The 14,087-nt window shown below is 52.8% G+C and overlaps 6 protein-coding genes across 6 annotated transcripts; 3 read left to right on the forward strand and 3 right to left on the reverse strand.

Moving 5' to 3' along the window:
• The first annotated feature begins 3 nt into the window (after window positions 1-3).
• Window positions 4-338, forward strand: BDZ99DRAFT_465893 (uncharacterized protein). Its single transcript, XM_033720650.1, has one exon. It carries the CDS (start codon window positions 85-87, stop codon window positions 250-252), a length of 168 nt encoding a protein of 55 aa, XP_033573210.1. The 5' UTR covers window positions 4-84; the 3' UTR covers window positions 253-338.
• A 1,157-nt stretch (window positions 339-1,495) lies between these two features.
• BDZ99DRAFT_364124 (uncharacterized protein) lies at window positions 1,496-2,140 on the reverse strand (the record flags this gene model as incomplete). The annotated part of the gene is made up of 1 exon (XM_033714721.1): window positions 1,496-2,140. A coding segment is annotated over one exon (645 nt), but the record flags the coding sequence as incomplete, so codon positions are not given.
• Window positions 2,141-3,478: 1,338 nt separating this feature from the next.
• Window positions 3,479-4,435, reverse strand: BDZ99DRAFT_92749 (60S ribosomal protein L32-A). The gene is made up of 4 exons (XM_033729036.1): window positions 4,182-4,435; window positions 3,960-4,084; window positions 3,823-3,902; window positions 3,479-3,763 (listed from the first exon to the last, which is right to left on the reverse strand). The coding sequence occupies exons 1-4, from the start codon at window positions 4,219-4,221 to the stop codon at window positions 3,613-3,615; spliced, it is 396 nt and encodes a 131-aa protein (XP_033573212.1). The 5' UTR covers window positions 4,222-4,435; the 3' UTR covers window positions 3,479-3,612.
• A 214-nt stretch (window positions 4,436-4,649) lies between these two features.
• BDZ99DRAFT_448986 (P-loop containing nucleoside triphosphate hydrolase protein) lies at window positions 4,650-8,402 on the reverse strand (the record flags this gene model as incomplete). The annotated part of the gene is made up of 5 exons (XM_033718092.1): window positions 8,130-8,402; window positions 8,056-8,076; window positions 7,049-8,004; window positions 5,446-6,963; window positions 4,650-5,391 (listed from the first exon to the last, which is right to left on the reverse strand). Exons 1-5 carry the CDS (start codon window positions 8,190-8,192, stop codon window positions 4,650-4,652), a joined length of 3,300 nt encoding a protein of 1,099 aa, XP_033573213.1. The 5' UTR covers window positions 8,193-8,402.
• A 171-nt stretch (window positions 8,403-8,573) lies between these two features.
• On the forward strand, window positions 8,574-10,413 carry BDZ99DRAFT_465898 (PH domain-like protein). The gene is made up of 3 exons (XM_033720651.1): window positions 8,574-9,038; window positions 9,101-9,862; window positions 9,912-10,413. Exons 1-3 carry the CDS (start codon window positions 8,802-8,804, stop codon window positions 10,170-10,172), a joined length of 1,260 nt encoding a protein of 419 aa, XP_033573214.1. The 5' UTR covers window positions 8,574-8,801; the 3' UTR covers window positions 10,173-10,413.
• Window positions 10,414-11,631: 1,218 nt separating this feature from the next.
• BDZ99DRAFT_394645 (HCP-like protein) lies at window positions 11,632-13,184 on the forward strand (the record flags this gene model as incomplete). The annotated part of the gene is made up of 3 exons (XM_033715909.1): window positions 11,632-12,390; window positions 12,452-12,571; window positions 12,624-13,184. 3 exons carry the CDS (start codon window positions 11,632-11,634, stop codon window positions 13,182-13,184), a joined length of 1,440 nt encoding a protein of 479 aa, XP_033573215.1.
• Window positions 13,185-14,087: the final 903 nt, after the last annotated feature.

Raw genomic sequence — 14,087 nt, forward strand, 5'->3', positions numbered from 1 at the left:
GGTCACGGTCCTATCATGCAGGTGTAGGTGTCGGCAACTGTCACACGCTTAGGCGGACTCTCGACCCCGGCATCGTGTGAAGGCATGATCAGACTATGGGACGCCAGCTTAGGGGTGGCGCTGCGGACGCTCGAGGGCCATTCGTCCGGGGTCACTGCCCTGGCCTTCTCACCAGAGGGCAAGCTATTACCGTCGGCATCGCTCGACAGAACAGTAAGGCTGTGGGACTTGGATTTAGAAGCTGCCACATGAATTAAATATGCTGGTATACTAAGGAGCTTATGGTCGAGTCTCGCGTTTCTGCCAAGAACTTATACCTATATACCTTTAGACGCGATGCAACAAATATAAAATGATCTTTTATCTTCTCGGTAGATCAGGGATTACGCTCGCCCTCGAAGCACCCTAGAAGGACGTGTCTTGCAGTACTTTGTAAGTGGCACGCAGGGTCGGAATTCAGCAGAAGGCGATTTTGCAAGATACAGACCTCAAATATGCTCACACATATCTCTACTAATAAGGAAGTGATCAAACATTCGAAACACGCTAGCAGGGAGTGTGTCCGACCCGCTCCGGCCATGGGGTTGTGAGGTGGCGATTCTGGAGGTATGTGGTGTTGAACGTCCCGATGGATTTACCTAGTGAGACGGACGGCAACTGGACATCCGTAATCGTCTTCAGAGATGACATTGAAAGGAGATGGTGACCATCCAAGTAGTGGCTAGACGACTCCGATTTATGAATACAGATTTCTTTAGGAACACCGATTTAAATGTAAGCGCAGAATCGGAATGGTGTAAACGTGAGGAACGAGTGAACAGAGATCTATATTTTAAAAGCAGTATGGGGTATACGCAGACACGTGCATGCAAAGCCAAGCCAAGAAAGCTTTTGATGCGGCTATCTAGGACCAACGACCTGAGAATAGCCGGCCAAATGAACGAAGGTCTAAAAATTCCCGTCTGAGAAAAGACCCTAGCCCCAGGTGAAGAGAAATTACAAAGATATTACTTTTCCAAGGTTTCGTCATCACAACGCCTGAAACACTAAAAAAGAACCTAGTAGGAAGAATGGAAGTCTAGGGTAACAAGCCGAAAGATCCGGATCAAAGGCTTAGCGATACTGGAGTATGGTCTTGGCGAGATGCTTGTGAGGGAGACACTAAGGCGACTCGAAGGGCGTCTTTCTCGCGTGCTTGCAATGGGCTCTGGAATAGCTTGAGTAGGAAGCACGCCCATCAGGACTGTTGGGAACCCAAGCCGAAGTCTTTCCGAGCCAAAACTGAAGATCGTCTGGAATTTTGGAAGTCGTAACGTTGCGTTTCAAAGTAATGGTGAACAAGAATGCAGAAACAGAATTTAGAGAACGGAGAGAGCAAGTGCCAGCCCTGAAGTCGAGCTCAGTCCGTCGATTTCGGTTGGAGGTCCAGAGGATTCTGTTTCAATCCCTCCTCGATTGCAGCGGCCGTGGGCAGAGTCGGAGCTTGTGACAGGGAGCTCCCTCTCGGGCTGCCTGGCCGAGTCGGAGGCGCGGACAGGCCGCGCACGCTGTTCGCACGGGTGCTTGGCTGGGAGGTATTGGGCGTGCGACTGTTGCTTCCCTCTCCACGATACTGCGTCGAGCGACTCTCCTGGCTCCTCCTGGACGTGGGAATCTGGTCATCAGCACGGCTGTTGGATCGGCTGGTGTAGAAGGGATCGTCTCCCTTCAGCATGTGGCGGAACTGGTTCGTTTCCTTGTCGACACACCACATCTTGTACGGGCCGGGGATGAAGTGGCCCTCATCGTCCCAGCAATGCACCCAGGCGACGCCGTCGTCGAGTCGGAAGAAGCAGACGTTCCTCGTCTTGCCCTTGGCGTCCTTAATGTTGCCATGGCGCTTGCGAGTGTCGTAGTCGGGCTGGAGCATGTAGCGCTTCAGCACCTTGGAGTACTTTACGTGAATCGGCTGGACCAGCCGTTCATCAGGATAGTCGGTGGCTACGAGATACCATCCTCGGCCGGGGATGTACTCGTAGATGCCAGCGATGGGATTTTCCCAGTGCTCGGTCTGGCGACGGGGTTTTTCGGACTGCCTCCGGACAAACCATTTGTGCGGCGAAAACAGCGTCTGCGTTGCGAGGTAGAGGTTCGGAGTCATTTGGTGGGCTGGTGGTGGCGAGACAGCCGCCACTAAGCGTGCGGACGCTGGCGAGACGAGGACGCAGTCGCAGTCGGTGCTTTGGTGGTGAGATCTGGGGAGGAGGAACGAAGCACGCAGCTAGAGGGCGGGAGCGCGCTATATAGGCGGGAGCCAAATTAGCAGGCCGTCCCGGCGGGAACAGGTCGCATGGGCGACATAGAAATTTCGTTGGTGTCTCTCCGTGGGTCTGTGACGGAGAACCTTGGGCGGCCTGGCGGGAGGCGCCCCTAAAGGAGGGCCGGAGCCCTCGATTACTCGATTATGCGACCATTAGCTGAGCTGCCCCGGCCGGTCCTGGCTCTGGCCGTGAGACTTCATCTGGCACCGGATTCCTAGCGTTGCTGTTTGCAGAGAGGCACAGGAGCCTCCTCAGGCGTGTCGTCGTTGATAGCGATCCCAGCGGCCAATCACCAGGCATCTCGGGGACCCGTGGCTCGGGTGAAGCCGCAGGGCAAGAGAATGCTGCTGACGTGCGGCCGTGTGCCGGACGCAAGACGCCATTGCCATCTCTAGCGGTGTAGCCCTCCGAGATAGCTGGCCGTGGTGTTGAGTGGACATCGCGTGCTTTGTGCCCCAGGGGCTGCTAAAACAACGACGCTAGCATGCATGATTCGGACGGGTAAGCGGGTGGACAAAGCTAGCACGCTGAAGATCCCCTGAGCCCAGCAATCTGAGACTGGCAGAGATAGACTTCGCTCGTTTGACTCGATGAATGTTCGCAGAGGCATCATGGTGTGCCTATTTCGCTAGTGTAGCTCTAACCAGAGGCTGAAGCATATCTCCAATGCTTAGGTCGTCACCGGTAATCATGAGTATCGTCATGTCTCCCGACGTTAGGATTAAAGCGTCGTGAACGGAACCTGGGAATTGTGCACGCCGAGCCTGGTCGTTTTACACACTCCCGGCCCATCGCCAGGCGAGCAACGACCAATTTGATATTCACATGCCAAGATGATAGATGCTCACTGTAGTTCTGATCTCAACCCGCCTGCACGTTACAGGCTCTAATGCAGCGTGCTCCCGGCGAGGCAGCGTGCGTCTTTCTTCGGCTTGAGCTTGCGCAAGTCAAGGATATGATCCGTCACATTCGGGGGGGATCGGGCCTGAAACAGGCTGAACAGCCCAGCCGGCCACATCATGCAGAGGATGGAGATATCCCGTAGAGGTCAGTTGATGTTGACATTGATGTCATGATTCCCATTGATATCCGTTTTGATAGCCCTTCTGCCGATACCGCTGTGCCACCCCTCCACCGGCCCACTACCTTCACCCTCACATGCTGGCGCCGCAGTGCCAAGTCACAGGCGGAAAGCAATCAGTTCCATTGGACCGTAAAGCTGGATACACGCTGCTCTGAAGAAAAGTCCCAGGTCTGCCAAAAGGGATTCCACCCCTGGATTATCGAGCGCCTCCCACCGAACTGAGATACCCTACGACTCCGTCTTGACTCTGGCCTTGCCGTTCGTGACCTTGACGCTCAGCTGCTTCGCCCGGGCAACGATTTCAATTCGCTTGCGCGCCGAGACCGAGTGTGAGATTTCTGCGGCGAAGGTGCGGTTCTGCATCAAGAGAAGGTCGACACTGAAAATCGATTCTGTTAGCGATCTACTAGCTGTGACTATCGGTTCGGTGGTACGCACTCGCGGATGTTGTGCACGAGGAAGGCCTTGTGGCCGCTGGGCATCAAATGCCTCGTCTTCTTGTTGGATCCGTATCCAATCTAGGAGTAGAATTCCAGTCAGCCTTATTTTTCTGAATGCCCATTGTTGTTCCTCACCTTCGGCATAGCAGCCTGGCCCTTGAAACGCCTCCTCACGCGGTTGTCGATACCCTTTGGCTTTCTCCAGCTAGGGTCCACACACATGAACCTGTCGCTCTGGTGGCGGTTGAACCGCTTGGTGTCTGAATGAAAATTGCGAGATCAGTATTATGCCATTGTTGCAGGAGATTCAGGCTGAGGAGAGAGGCTGCGAGGGCCAGTATTCGAGGTTTGACGTACGCTTCTTGACGATTGGGACATGCTTCTTAGAGGCGACCATCTAGAGAGAACCGTTAGCTAATTTCCAGTGTATCCAGCCTATTTTTCGGCGTACTTTGACTGTTGTTGTGGTGGATCGCGAATATGTCGTCGTGTCGTAAGGAAATCGAGAATCCGCAAAGTTGGATGGCCGCGCCAAGAAGTGCGCTGCGCTAAGTCGATAAGCGAGGCCGACCTCCACGTGACCTTTCAAGACCTTCACGACAACATGGCTAAGTCAGGAATAGAATATGATGAGCCGAAAGTCATAAACACGGCATTGAGTGATGAAGGTGTTCGCATTTTTGAATGTCACATTCCATAGGGTGCGGCTACACCGTCACGTCCCAAATCAAGTTGCTCAAATCCAGGAGAGTCTACAACCTTGACACCGCTGTCCATAGTCTCTAAACTACTCTGAAAAGGCTAGCCCGTGTTCCCCCCTCCGCCTTACCTCTTCAACGTCTTCTGCTTCTCCGCGTCCGTTACTAGCTTCTTGCCTTGCACCAGCAACCCCTTCCTTCCCCGCACCCCATCCACATACCTCTTCGCCACATTCTCCCGATCTCCCTTCTCCCCCAAATCCTCTAGCTCGTCCTCTGTAAACGGCACCCAGAACGGATCCTCGTCCAGCATCTTATACCCCGCGAACCGCAACTGCGGTGACGCACTCCCCGAGCTCTTCTTTCTGATCTCGTCGCTGAACCCGAAACTCTCCGCCACCGGTAACAAAGCGTCGATCGTAAACGTTGAGTTCCCAGTCGTGGAAGCTGAGAAGTTTGCAGATAACGTTTCCGACAGGATGGTCCCGCGACGGCCGTTCAGCACGGCGTAGACTTTGCCGAGCACGTCGGTGGAAGCTTGGATCTCACAGGTGTACATGGCGAGCAGGATGCGCGGGGACCAGTCCAGGAAGCCGAGGCGGATGGAGTCACGAACGGTTTTGATGACTTCGCCCGTTAGGCGGCCCAGCCGGTCGTGAGAGGCGGAAGTGGTGTCAAGTTCCGGGACGGCGACTGTGAGGTCTTCGAGGAAGACGGCGATGCCTTGAACGGGCTCCGCGCATAGGGGGCCAGCGGCTGTGGCGAGTTGGAAGGCGTAGGCGATTTTGTCGGTGAGAGCTGTTGGGGCGAGGGCGGCGTTGTCTGAGGGGTGTGAGGGCTCTGGAGTTGGGGAGGAGAAGTCGCGGAGACTGGGAGAATTAGTGTTCTGCATTGTAACAGGGGGATATATTATGGGGCCTTACACCTTGCCACATATGCCCTGCGAGGTTGCGTCGACGAGGATGTTGGGACCAACTCTTCGTGGGCCGAAGGCCGTTATCTTCTCTATCACCCCGTTCCAAATCTCTTTCTCGCCTTTGGCTTCCGCAAAGGCCTTCTTCAGTTCCGCCTTGAAATCTGCTAGGCTTAGAATGTGGCCGGTCTCCAGCGTCTCGGCCTCCTCCATGCCGTCTTGTTCAGGAGGCGCCTCGTCACCGTCGGTCCGCTCTCGCTCCTCTTTTGCCCGGCGCTCAGAATACAGCCGCTTGATCGCGCCAGCGTTCTTTCCAAGGAACTCGGTTACGGCTGCTGGTAGCGGTCTGACTCTTAACCTGAGGGTGACTTGCTTAGACGTCGTTACACCAATCACTGTGCCCCTGGGTAGGTCCTTGTCCCTAGGCGGATTCATCTCCTCCGCTCTGACAATACTCTCCCTGTAAGGTACGATGGGCGCTCCGGCCTGGATATCGCACTTCGCAAATCTCTCCCTCAGGTCCTTTAGACACCTCTCCAAATGCAGCTCACCCGCCGTAAGAATGACATGCTCTCCACTCTGCAAAACCTCGTACTCAGCACATGGATCGCTCTGCTCGAGCATCTTCAGCCCTGCGATCATCTTTCCCAGGTCTGACGGGTTCGTTGGTTCGAGAGCTACTCGCACAATAGGCTGCGTGCCCATGTTTATGCCAGCCAGATTGACGGAGCCGTCGAGCTGCGAGCATAGTGTCCCAGATTTCAGGACGTGCCCTGCTAGGCCACCGATACCGAAGACGACACCGGCGGGAACGTGGGTGAGAGGTTCTAGACCGCGACCCATAAGAAGGTAGAGTGCTGTGATGGTGACTTTTTGTGGCTCAGGTTGAGCGTGCGGCTTCGCTGGGGAGAACTTGGGTGGAAGGACGTAAATCTCGTCACCGACGGCGAGTGTCCCGGAGTAGAGGCGTGCAAATCCAATGAGATGCTCCTCCTCCGCTAACTCTGCAGGCTCAGACTCAGTTTTTTCTTCCTGCTCTCCAATCGCGGTACTATTGATAGCTTGGGTGAGATTGTCGATAGCATTCTCGCCATTAGCAGTTGCTTGCGCGCGTGAGAGCTCAGCGCGTTTCTTGCGAGCGAGCTCGCGTGCTTCCTCTGCGCTGAGCGCACCGCCGCCCCGTCGCTTATTTTCTGGGAGCTCACTGGCCGGGACTGCGACCATTTTGCTCACGTAGGCGACTACGGGGTCGTCTTTTGAGGCTTTGAAGTTGGTCATTGCGCTTCGGACCTCTGGACTAACAAATTCGGAACCAGGAGAGTTGTCTATAAGCTCGGTCATTCGTGCAGCTTGCGCTTTTGGTGGCGAGGGGAGATATTCGATGACTGAGACCAAAAAAGCGGTGGACAAAGGAAGCCAAGCAGCGAAGAGGGTGGTCAGAAGAGCCCTCGGATCTCGAGAACGTAGGACATGTGGTGGGAGCTTGATGGATAGGGAGTTGGTGATTTTCTCTACCTTGGTAGGATCTCTGTTGAGGAGTAATAAGTATTTGATCGTAATGTGTATGTACATGTGTAACAAAATCTAGCAGAAGAATAAGGAAATCCACGCACCCCTTCCCTTTGTCACCTCCCGTAGTAGCATCGTATACAGCCCATATGTTGTCTAGGACTAGTTGGACGAACATCGGCTTCAGGCTCCTGCCTTTGAGATGCTTGGACCCCAATACGCGTTTGTTCTTTGGATCTAGATAGAAGTCGCCCCAGAGCACCTTTTCGAGTACGGATCTTTTGATGCCGAGTTTCTTCTCATAGAGACCTGCGAATTGCTTGACGGTGAAGGCCCATCCGTCGATGGCACTACTGAAGATGACGTTGTTATTTTCTGGGGAGAAGTAAATGTCTTCATCGTCCCTTTCCTCATACTCAGCTGGTGTATTGGTGGTGTCGATGCCATCGGCGTTCTCTAATACGGATGAGTTAATACCGTCAGTTTTCTCTTGTGCTTTTTCAGCTGCGGCATTGATCTTCTCTTCCATTTTCTCTCTCCATTTGAGGTCATCTTCCATACGGTCGCCTTGGAAGAAGCTGCCCATGACGGCGTTGACTTGTTCGAGTAGCTTGCTAAGGTGCGTGTACGCCTCACCCGGACTCATCTTCAGTTCTGTGATTAGTCGGTCCATTTTGTTAATGACAAGTATTGGCTTGAGTTTCTCGATCCATGTCTGCCGCAGTACGGTCACGGTCTGACTACAAACGCCTTCGACTGCGTCTACAAGCACTACCGCGCCGTCGCACAGCCTCGACGCGGTGGAGACTTCGCTGCTGAAGTCAATATGTCCGGGTGAGTCTATCAAATTTATCAAGTACTCCTTCTGCTCTGGCTTTGCGTCCGGGGCGGTCTTCCGTAGCAGGGAGAAGTATAGTGAGATCGCTGAGGATTCCATCGTGATGCCTCGTAGTTGTTCGTCTGGCCTCGAGTCCAGGTATCGGATCTTTCCAGCCAGCTTTGGGGAGATGATGCCATTGGTGGCGATGAGGGCATCTGTGAGAGAGGTCTTGCCATGATCCTAGCAACGATGTCAATCGAGAGCGATTGAGTCGACGATAGTCGTACTTACAACGTGGGCAAGAATACATATCTGGATAGAAACAAAGTCAGCGCAAGAACTTATGGAGATGACAGAAGGTCTACATTTCGGACATCTCCGGCAGCATGCTGCAGCGATACCAGCTTTTCTGGATTTACAACAGGCATACTGGCTATGCACCTGAGGCGAGATCGAGGTTCGCGCTGGGGGTTTCGGAGGAGGGCGCCTATAAAATTTTGTAGGCTGCTGGCTGCGGGACTGTTGGACGTGAAAGAAGCTGTTTGAAGGGTTTGACGCGCGTTAAAGGGTTTCAGCGACGCCGGGTATCTCAGAATAGAAGATCGAGGACCAGAGCCTCAAAGACAGATGGTTGGTGGGCAGTCGTCGAGAAAAGTCGAGGCTGAATCGAAACAGTTTCGAACGAGACCCCGCCTGTGTTTGGTGGCTCGCCCTCTGGTGAAACGACGTCAACATCACGCTGCCGGCGCCCTCTCACCTCGCCATATACACCTCCGCAACAGCACCCGCCCAGGGCGCTGCCCAGCCGTCTCACGAACACATCGCCATTCACTCTCGCCACAGCATTGCTGTCCTGAGCACCCTTGTCTGCGCATGCCTCCCTGCTGCTCTCGCTTCCCTCATTCGCCGCGTCTCCTGCATAACGCTGCTCCTATAATTCAACCTTGGAATTCCGTGGCCGCGGACTTTTGCCCCGTATACACCATGAGCACATAGCCCTAGGTGGAACAGCGTTGTCCGCTCTCATTTAAGTCAACATGCCGGAACACACCACGCAGACCCTCCCAATTCCAATTCCAGCCGCCAGTCGACAGAAGCCCTCGATGGGTATGAAGATTGAACCGCCCAACCTGTCCATGCGCCTGAACACCGTCCAAGACAAGACAAACAAGCAGCCATCTGAGATACTGTCGCCGGTGAATCAGAATGGGAGCTTCGAGTTTGATCGAGTCCTCAAGTCGGGCACCGTCCTGAAGCGCACGCGCAAGACAAAGGTGACTTCCACAGGACTGAACACATCACATCAAAACATTTACTGATCCGTGCGGTTCTCAAGTCCTGGAAACCAATTCACCTCGTATTACGGCCCAACCTACTCTCCATTTACAAAGACAAGGATGAAACAAAATTACGGCACCAGATCAACTTGTCTGAAGTCACAGCGGTCGCGCGCCAGAAGGACCCCAAGCGCAAGATGGACCATGTATTTGGCCTGTTTTCTCCATCAAGGAATTTCCACATTGGGGCACCGACCGAAAAGGATGCGCAGGAATGGGTAGAACTTATCAGATCCGAGGCCCGGATTGATGAAGAGGAAGAGGAGATGGTATTGATGAGCCCAGGAGGTGCTCGTGGTGCATTTCAGGACTTTGGAAGAATTGGAAAAAGGGAAGGAGTGGGTTCCAGCTCCTCAGAAGCTGATCCTTTGCCGAGAACAGGCTCTTCTGCTGAGGCAGGGAATATGCATAGCTCTCGACGCCCCTCTCACACTCTGATAAACTACTCTGGCAACGAGGCAGGATCATTCTCCGATTTTTCAGATACGCCGGCATCCACACGCTTCCGGGGATCGTCTCTGTCGTTGAACAATCCCAAGACCCGAGAGAGATCAGCTGCTGAGGTGATACCCGGCGACGGTCGATCGGACGCGATGCGCAATGTCAGTCAAGCTAGCGGACTTGGTACGACACCGGATGACGAGAGAGTAATTTACCACGGGTGGCTATACGTTCTGAAATCCAAAGGAGGTGTAAGGCAGTGGAAGAAGTTATGGGTGGTCCTAAGACCAAAGTCGCTTGGACTGTATAAGAATGAAGAGGTACGGTCAACGAACGAGCATCGAGCATCACATACTAATAGATGATTAGGAATACTCCGCGAACCTCATTATCCCGCTCTCAAACATTATCAACGCCGTCGAAATCGATCCCGTGTCGAGGTCGAAGCCATATTGCATGCAAATCATCTCCGACGAGCGAAACTACCGATTTTGCGCACTCAGCGAAGATAATCTGGCGAGATGGCTCGGTGCCTTTAAGAGCCTGTTCGCAAAGCGCAAAGACGCTGAGATCCAGCGGAATGCTCAGCCCAGTTCGACTGCTGCAGCTGCCCCATCTGCGCTGCGATAAACCCCGAGCGGTGCATCCTAACTTTACGACACGGCCTGTCTTGCTAGGCCACTGATTATTACTATCCCGGAGGCACGACTTTCATTATTCTTTTTGCGTTTTAGCGAACATGACGGACATGATTGATGACGAATTCGATGCTATTGAATAGGCTTGGAAAATCATGGGACGTTCCTTATTCCGGGCCCGTTTTGAGGCAGGAGATCTTAACGGCTTGTACAGTAATGTAATTTATGAGAATGTTTACTTTAATTCACGTATCATGGAGAGTCGATTGCATTGGTGTCCCGTGATCTTGGCTATTGGGATAGTGGACCCCTGGGCATTATTTCCACAAAGCCTATTCCACCAACTTTCTTGCAACTTCATAAGCGAAGATTGCATGCTGATGGTCGGTCCTATAATTACCATATGCTCCTCGTCGTCTGTGCGACGCCATGAACGACGACAAGATAGTTCACAGTCCCGAGTCTGGTCAATGGCGGCTAACGGCGATGCTGTGCATGAAGTGGGGGCTGAGGCCCACCACCTTCAGCCTTCTCGCGACTCAGCTATCAAGTTCACTTCTAACAATGTACTCTCTACCAGCATAGACAGATGCTAACGGGTGCCAATGGATCCTCTCTCGGTGACTGCGAGCGTCCTGGGAATCACGACAGCATGTCTCAAGACCGTCAAGACTCTCGATACGTTGCGGCACAAGTTTAAAAACGCCCACGTTACGATTGCAGCCTTGTGCTCTGAGTCGATACTGATCAGCGCGGCTCTCTCCAACGTTCAAGGCCTCTTCCTGCAGAACAACGATGCTCTGGCTGTGTATCTGCGGTCCAGGCCTGAGCTTGTTTCTGCTCTGGATATCGCCTTGACTGGCTGCGCCGTAGTCTACGCCTGTCTCGATGATGAGATCCAAAAGCTAGATGTCGATGCGTCAGACTTTGCGCAAAGCCCTGGGTGGAGGGCAAGAGGAAAGCTGCTGTGGAATGAAGATAACATGAAGGAATACCTCGCTCAGATCCGAGGACAGCAGGCAGCTCTGACGTTACTTATCCAGGGTCTACAAATGCAAGTTGATCGCAAGCCCTTACGTAGCCCTACTAACAATTACTCCAGGCAATCTTTAAGTGATATTACTCGACTATTGCAACGGAATAGCGCTGTCCTAAACCGAGTCGCGAATGACACACGCTCTCTACGGGCAACAAACCCCAAACTCAACGTCGCTGAGTCCATATTCTCGGGCAGGCGCGCCCCAGACAGTATATTTGGAGACGTCGCGGATACATCTTCAACAATTGATGGCCGGGAATTTGAGTTTGACGATATTATCGTGAACTCAAAGGCCTACAGACGAGCCCTGATTGCTGCACAGCAAAAGGTGTCGCAGAGATCAGCAGAGCCAGAGAGAAATGAGACACGAAGCGGTGGGAATGTCTATGGCATATCTGAAGCAGAAAGAAGCATGAGAAGCCTCCAACTAAGCCCCAAGAGTACGACGAATGGTCGCGAACCTTCAGACCGTCGAGCTGTAACACCTACTTTCAACGTGAGGAGGAAGGATGTTCCGAAAACATTGGTAGAGGCTTCTGCTCAACTGAACTCACGTACAAGGAGTTTTCCGGATTCACCTTCGTCGTCCTACCACAATCAAAAGAGTGAAGCACTGCCGGGGATCTGTGTAACCCCTATTGGCTTTAGTCTGATCCAGGTTCCCTCTTCATTTCCAAAGCTATCGGATCCAGCCCCGTCAAATGTGCCGCCAACAGACGAAGAAAAAGGGAGGTACATTGAAAGGGCACGGGAACCCGTACTGAATTCTGATGACGCGGACACGCAGCTGGCCTGGGCTAGTGATGCCTTGAGTTGGCTCGCTGTATGTTATGCGCTCGAAAGAGCTGTTTGTGACACCAAAGACCCATCCTTCAAGAGCTCCGTGGAAGGTTCCGAGCTCGAGGTTGATGCCAAAAATATCATTGGCTTTCTGGTAGAACAAGGACACCCCCGCGCGAACTTCGAAAAAGGTAAATGGCTTGAGTTTGGGCAATTTGGCCATAGGATTGATAAGAGATCTGCTTTTCGCCTCTACAGAGATGCACTATCAGGAGGATATATGCGGGCTGCTTACCGCATGGGTATGATGTATGAGACGAGCAACGATTCCACTAAAGCGATTGAATATTACGAGAAAGGCAGCAAGGAGGATGATGCTGCATGCTGCTACGTAAGATCGATTGCTTCCAATCAGCGTAAAGTCTTGAGCCTTCCTACTAACGAACATTCAGCGTATGGCCATGATGGCATTTCTGGGGCAGCACGGTCAAAAGGTAAACTTCCCGAAAGCTATCCTGCTGCTCAAGACAGCTGCCTTGAGAGCCGACGAAAATGCTCCCCAAGGCGCTTTTGTGAGTCCGCTCATGGTCCATATCTGTGTTTCACGGCTCATACTTTGCCCAGGTTCTCGGTATGCTCCAAGCGGACGAATTACCGAACATCAGGGTTCCAGAACTTCACGACCAAGCCTCCGCTCGTGAACATCTAGAGAAAGCCGCATTTCTTGGCTTTGCGAAAGCCCAGCTAAAGATGGGATCGGCGTATGAGCTAGCCAATTTAGGCTATCCATTCGATCCAGCATTATCGATGCATTACTACGAGCTTGCCTCCCACCAAGGGGAGCCAGAGGCTGACATGGGCATATCGAAGTGGTGTCTTTGCGGCTATGAAGACCTCTTCGAGACCAACGAGGAGATCGCTTTCAATCGTGCAAAACGAGCAGCTAGTCAAGACCTTCCTACAGCTCTTTTTGCCATGGGATATTTCCATGAGATTGGTATACACGTTGATGTCGATCTCGACCAAGCAATGGAGTGGTACAGGAAAGCAGCGAAGGCCGGGAACTTGGACGCGACTGCCAGAATCAACGCTGTCGGACTTCGAATTCAGCGAGAACAGCATCCTCCGAGAGTTCCAGGACCAGGGCCGTGGAATCGATCACCTTCACCACCTTATCCAACATAAGCACGCCCGAAAGACCACAACAACATTATTTTGAACATCATTTGGATCTCTGAAGCGGCCACATGAGCAAAAATGCTCTAATATTTCGGTATGGACTCTAGTGTGGGAACATTAGAGCCATCGTGACCGTGTGTGATTCCTGACTGGGGCCACCGAACCGACGATGGATCTGGGTTTTAAGATGAGTTCAGGGGGCAAGCATCTCTCAATGAACCATTACCGTTATTCGTGCACATGCTGCTGGGGGTAGGTCGTTCATTGCAGTCGCACTTTGCAGCGCGGGATTGTATATACTTACTGTACTGCCTTTACGTGCGAATGTCACTCCGCCTCACGAGCCCTACGGGTACCAGGCCTCAAGTCTCCTTGCTACGCCAAAGGTTTGCACTACACCCATCTCCCCGAATGGTGCAGCTCGCTCGAACCGGAACACGTTCGCGGAATCTTCACCTCTGCTCATATATGGCAGCACCCATGAGCACTACAGGAAACAACATTAAGAAGGTCCAAGAACCTCATCTAGGGGCAAAAGGTCGACGATTGAACTAAGCAGCATGCCGGGCTAGACATCGGCTACGTGCTGATTGTGACTAAGCTACTGGCGTTGCTGCGGAGGGATGTCTATTGCTACAATCGCACGACTATGACTACGAGGCGAGAAACAACGGCAAAAACGGTACCAGGGGGGGCAGGTAGAAGGGAACACCTTTAAGATGTTCCTGGTGCATAACCCGCTATAGGGCATGCATACTACCTGATACGCTGCGTACTGCGGTGGAGGAGAGGGTACGCCGGGGGCGTTGCTGTGGGTTAGATTAATTAGAAGAATAATGATGATCGAGGCAATATGTGGTTTATGGCCATTGACCGTCAGACTTAAAACTACATTTCCAATTGAAGGTC

This window comes from Mytilinidion resinicola (assembly GCF_010093595.1).
Source record: "Mytilinidion resinicola strain CBS 304.34 unplaced genomic scaffold BDZ99scaffold_16, whole genome shotgun sequence".
NCBI lineage: Eukaryota > Fungi > Ascomycota > Dothideomycetes > Mytilinidiales > Mytilinidiaceae > Mytilinidion > Mytilinidion resinicola.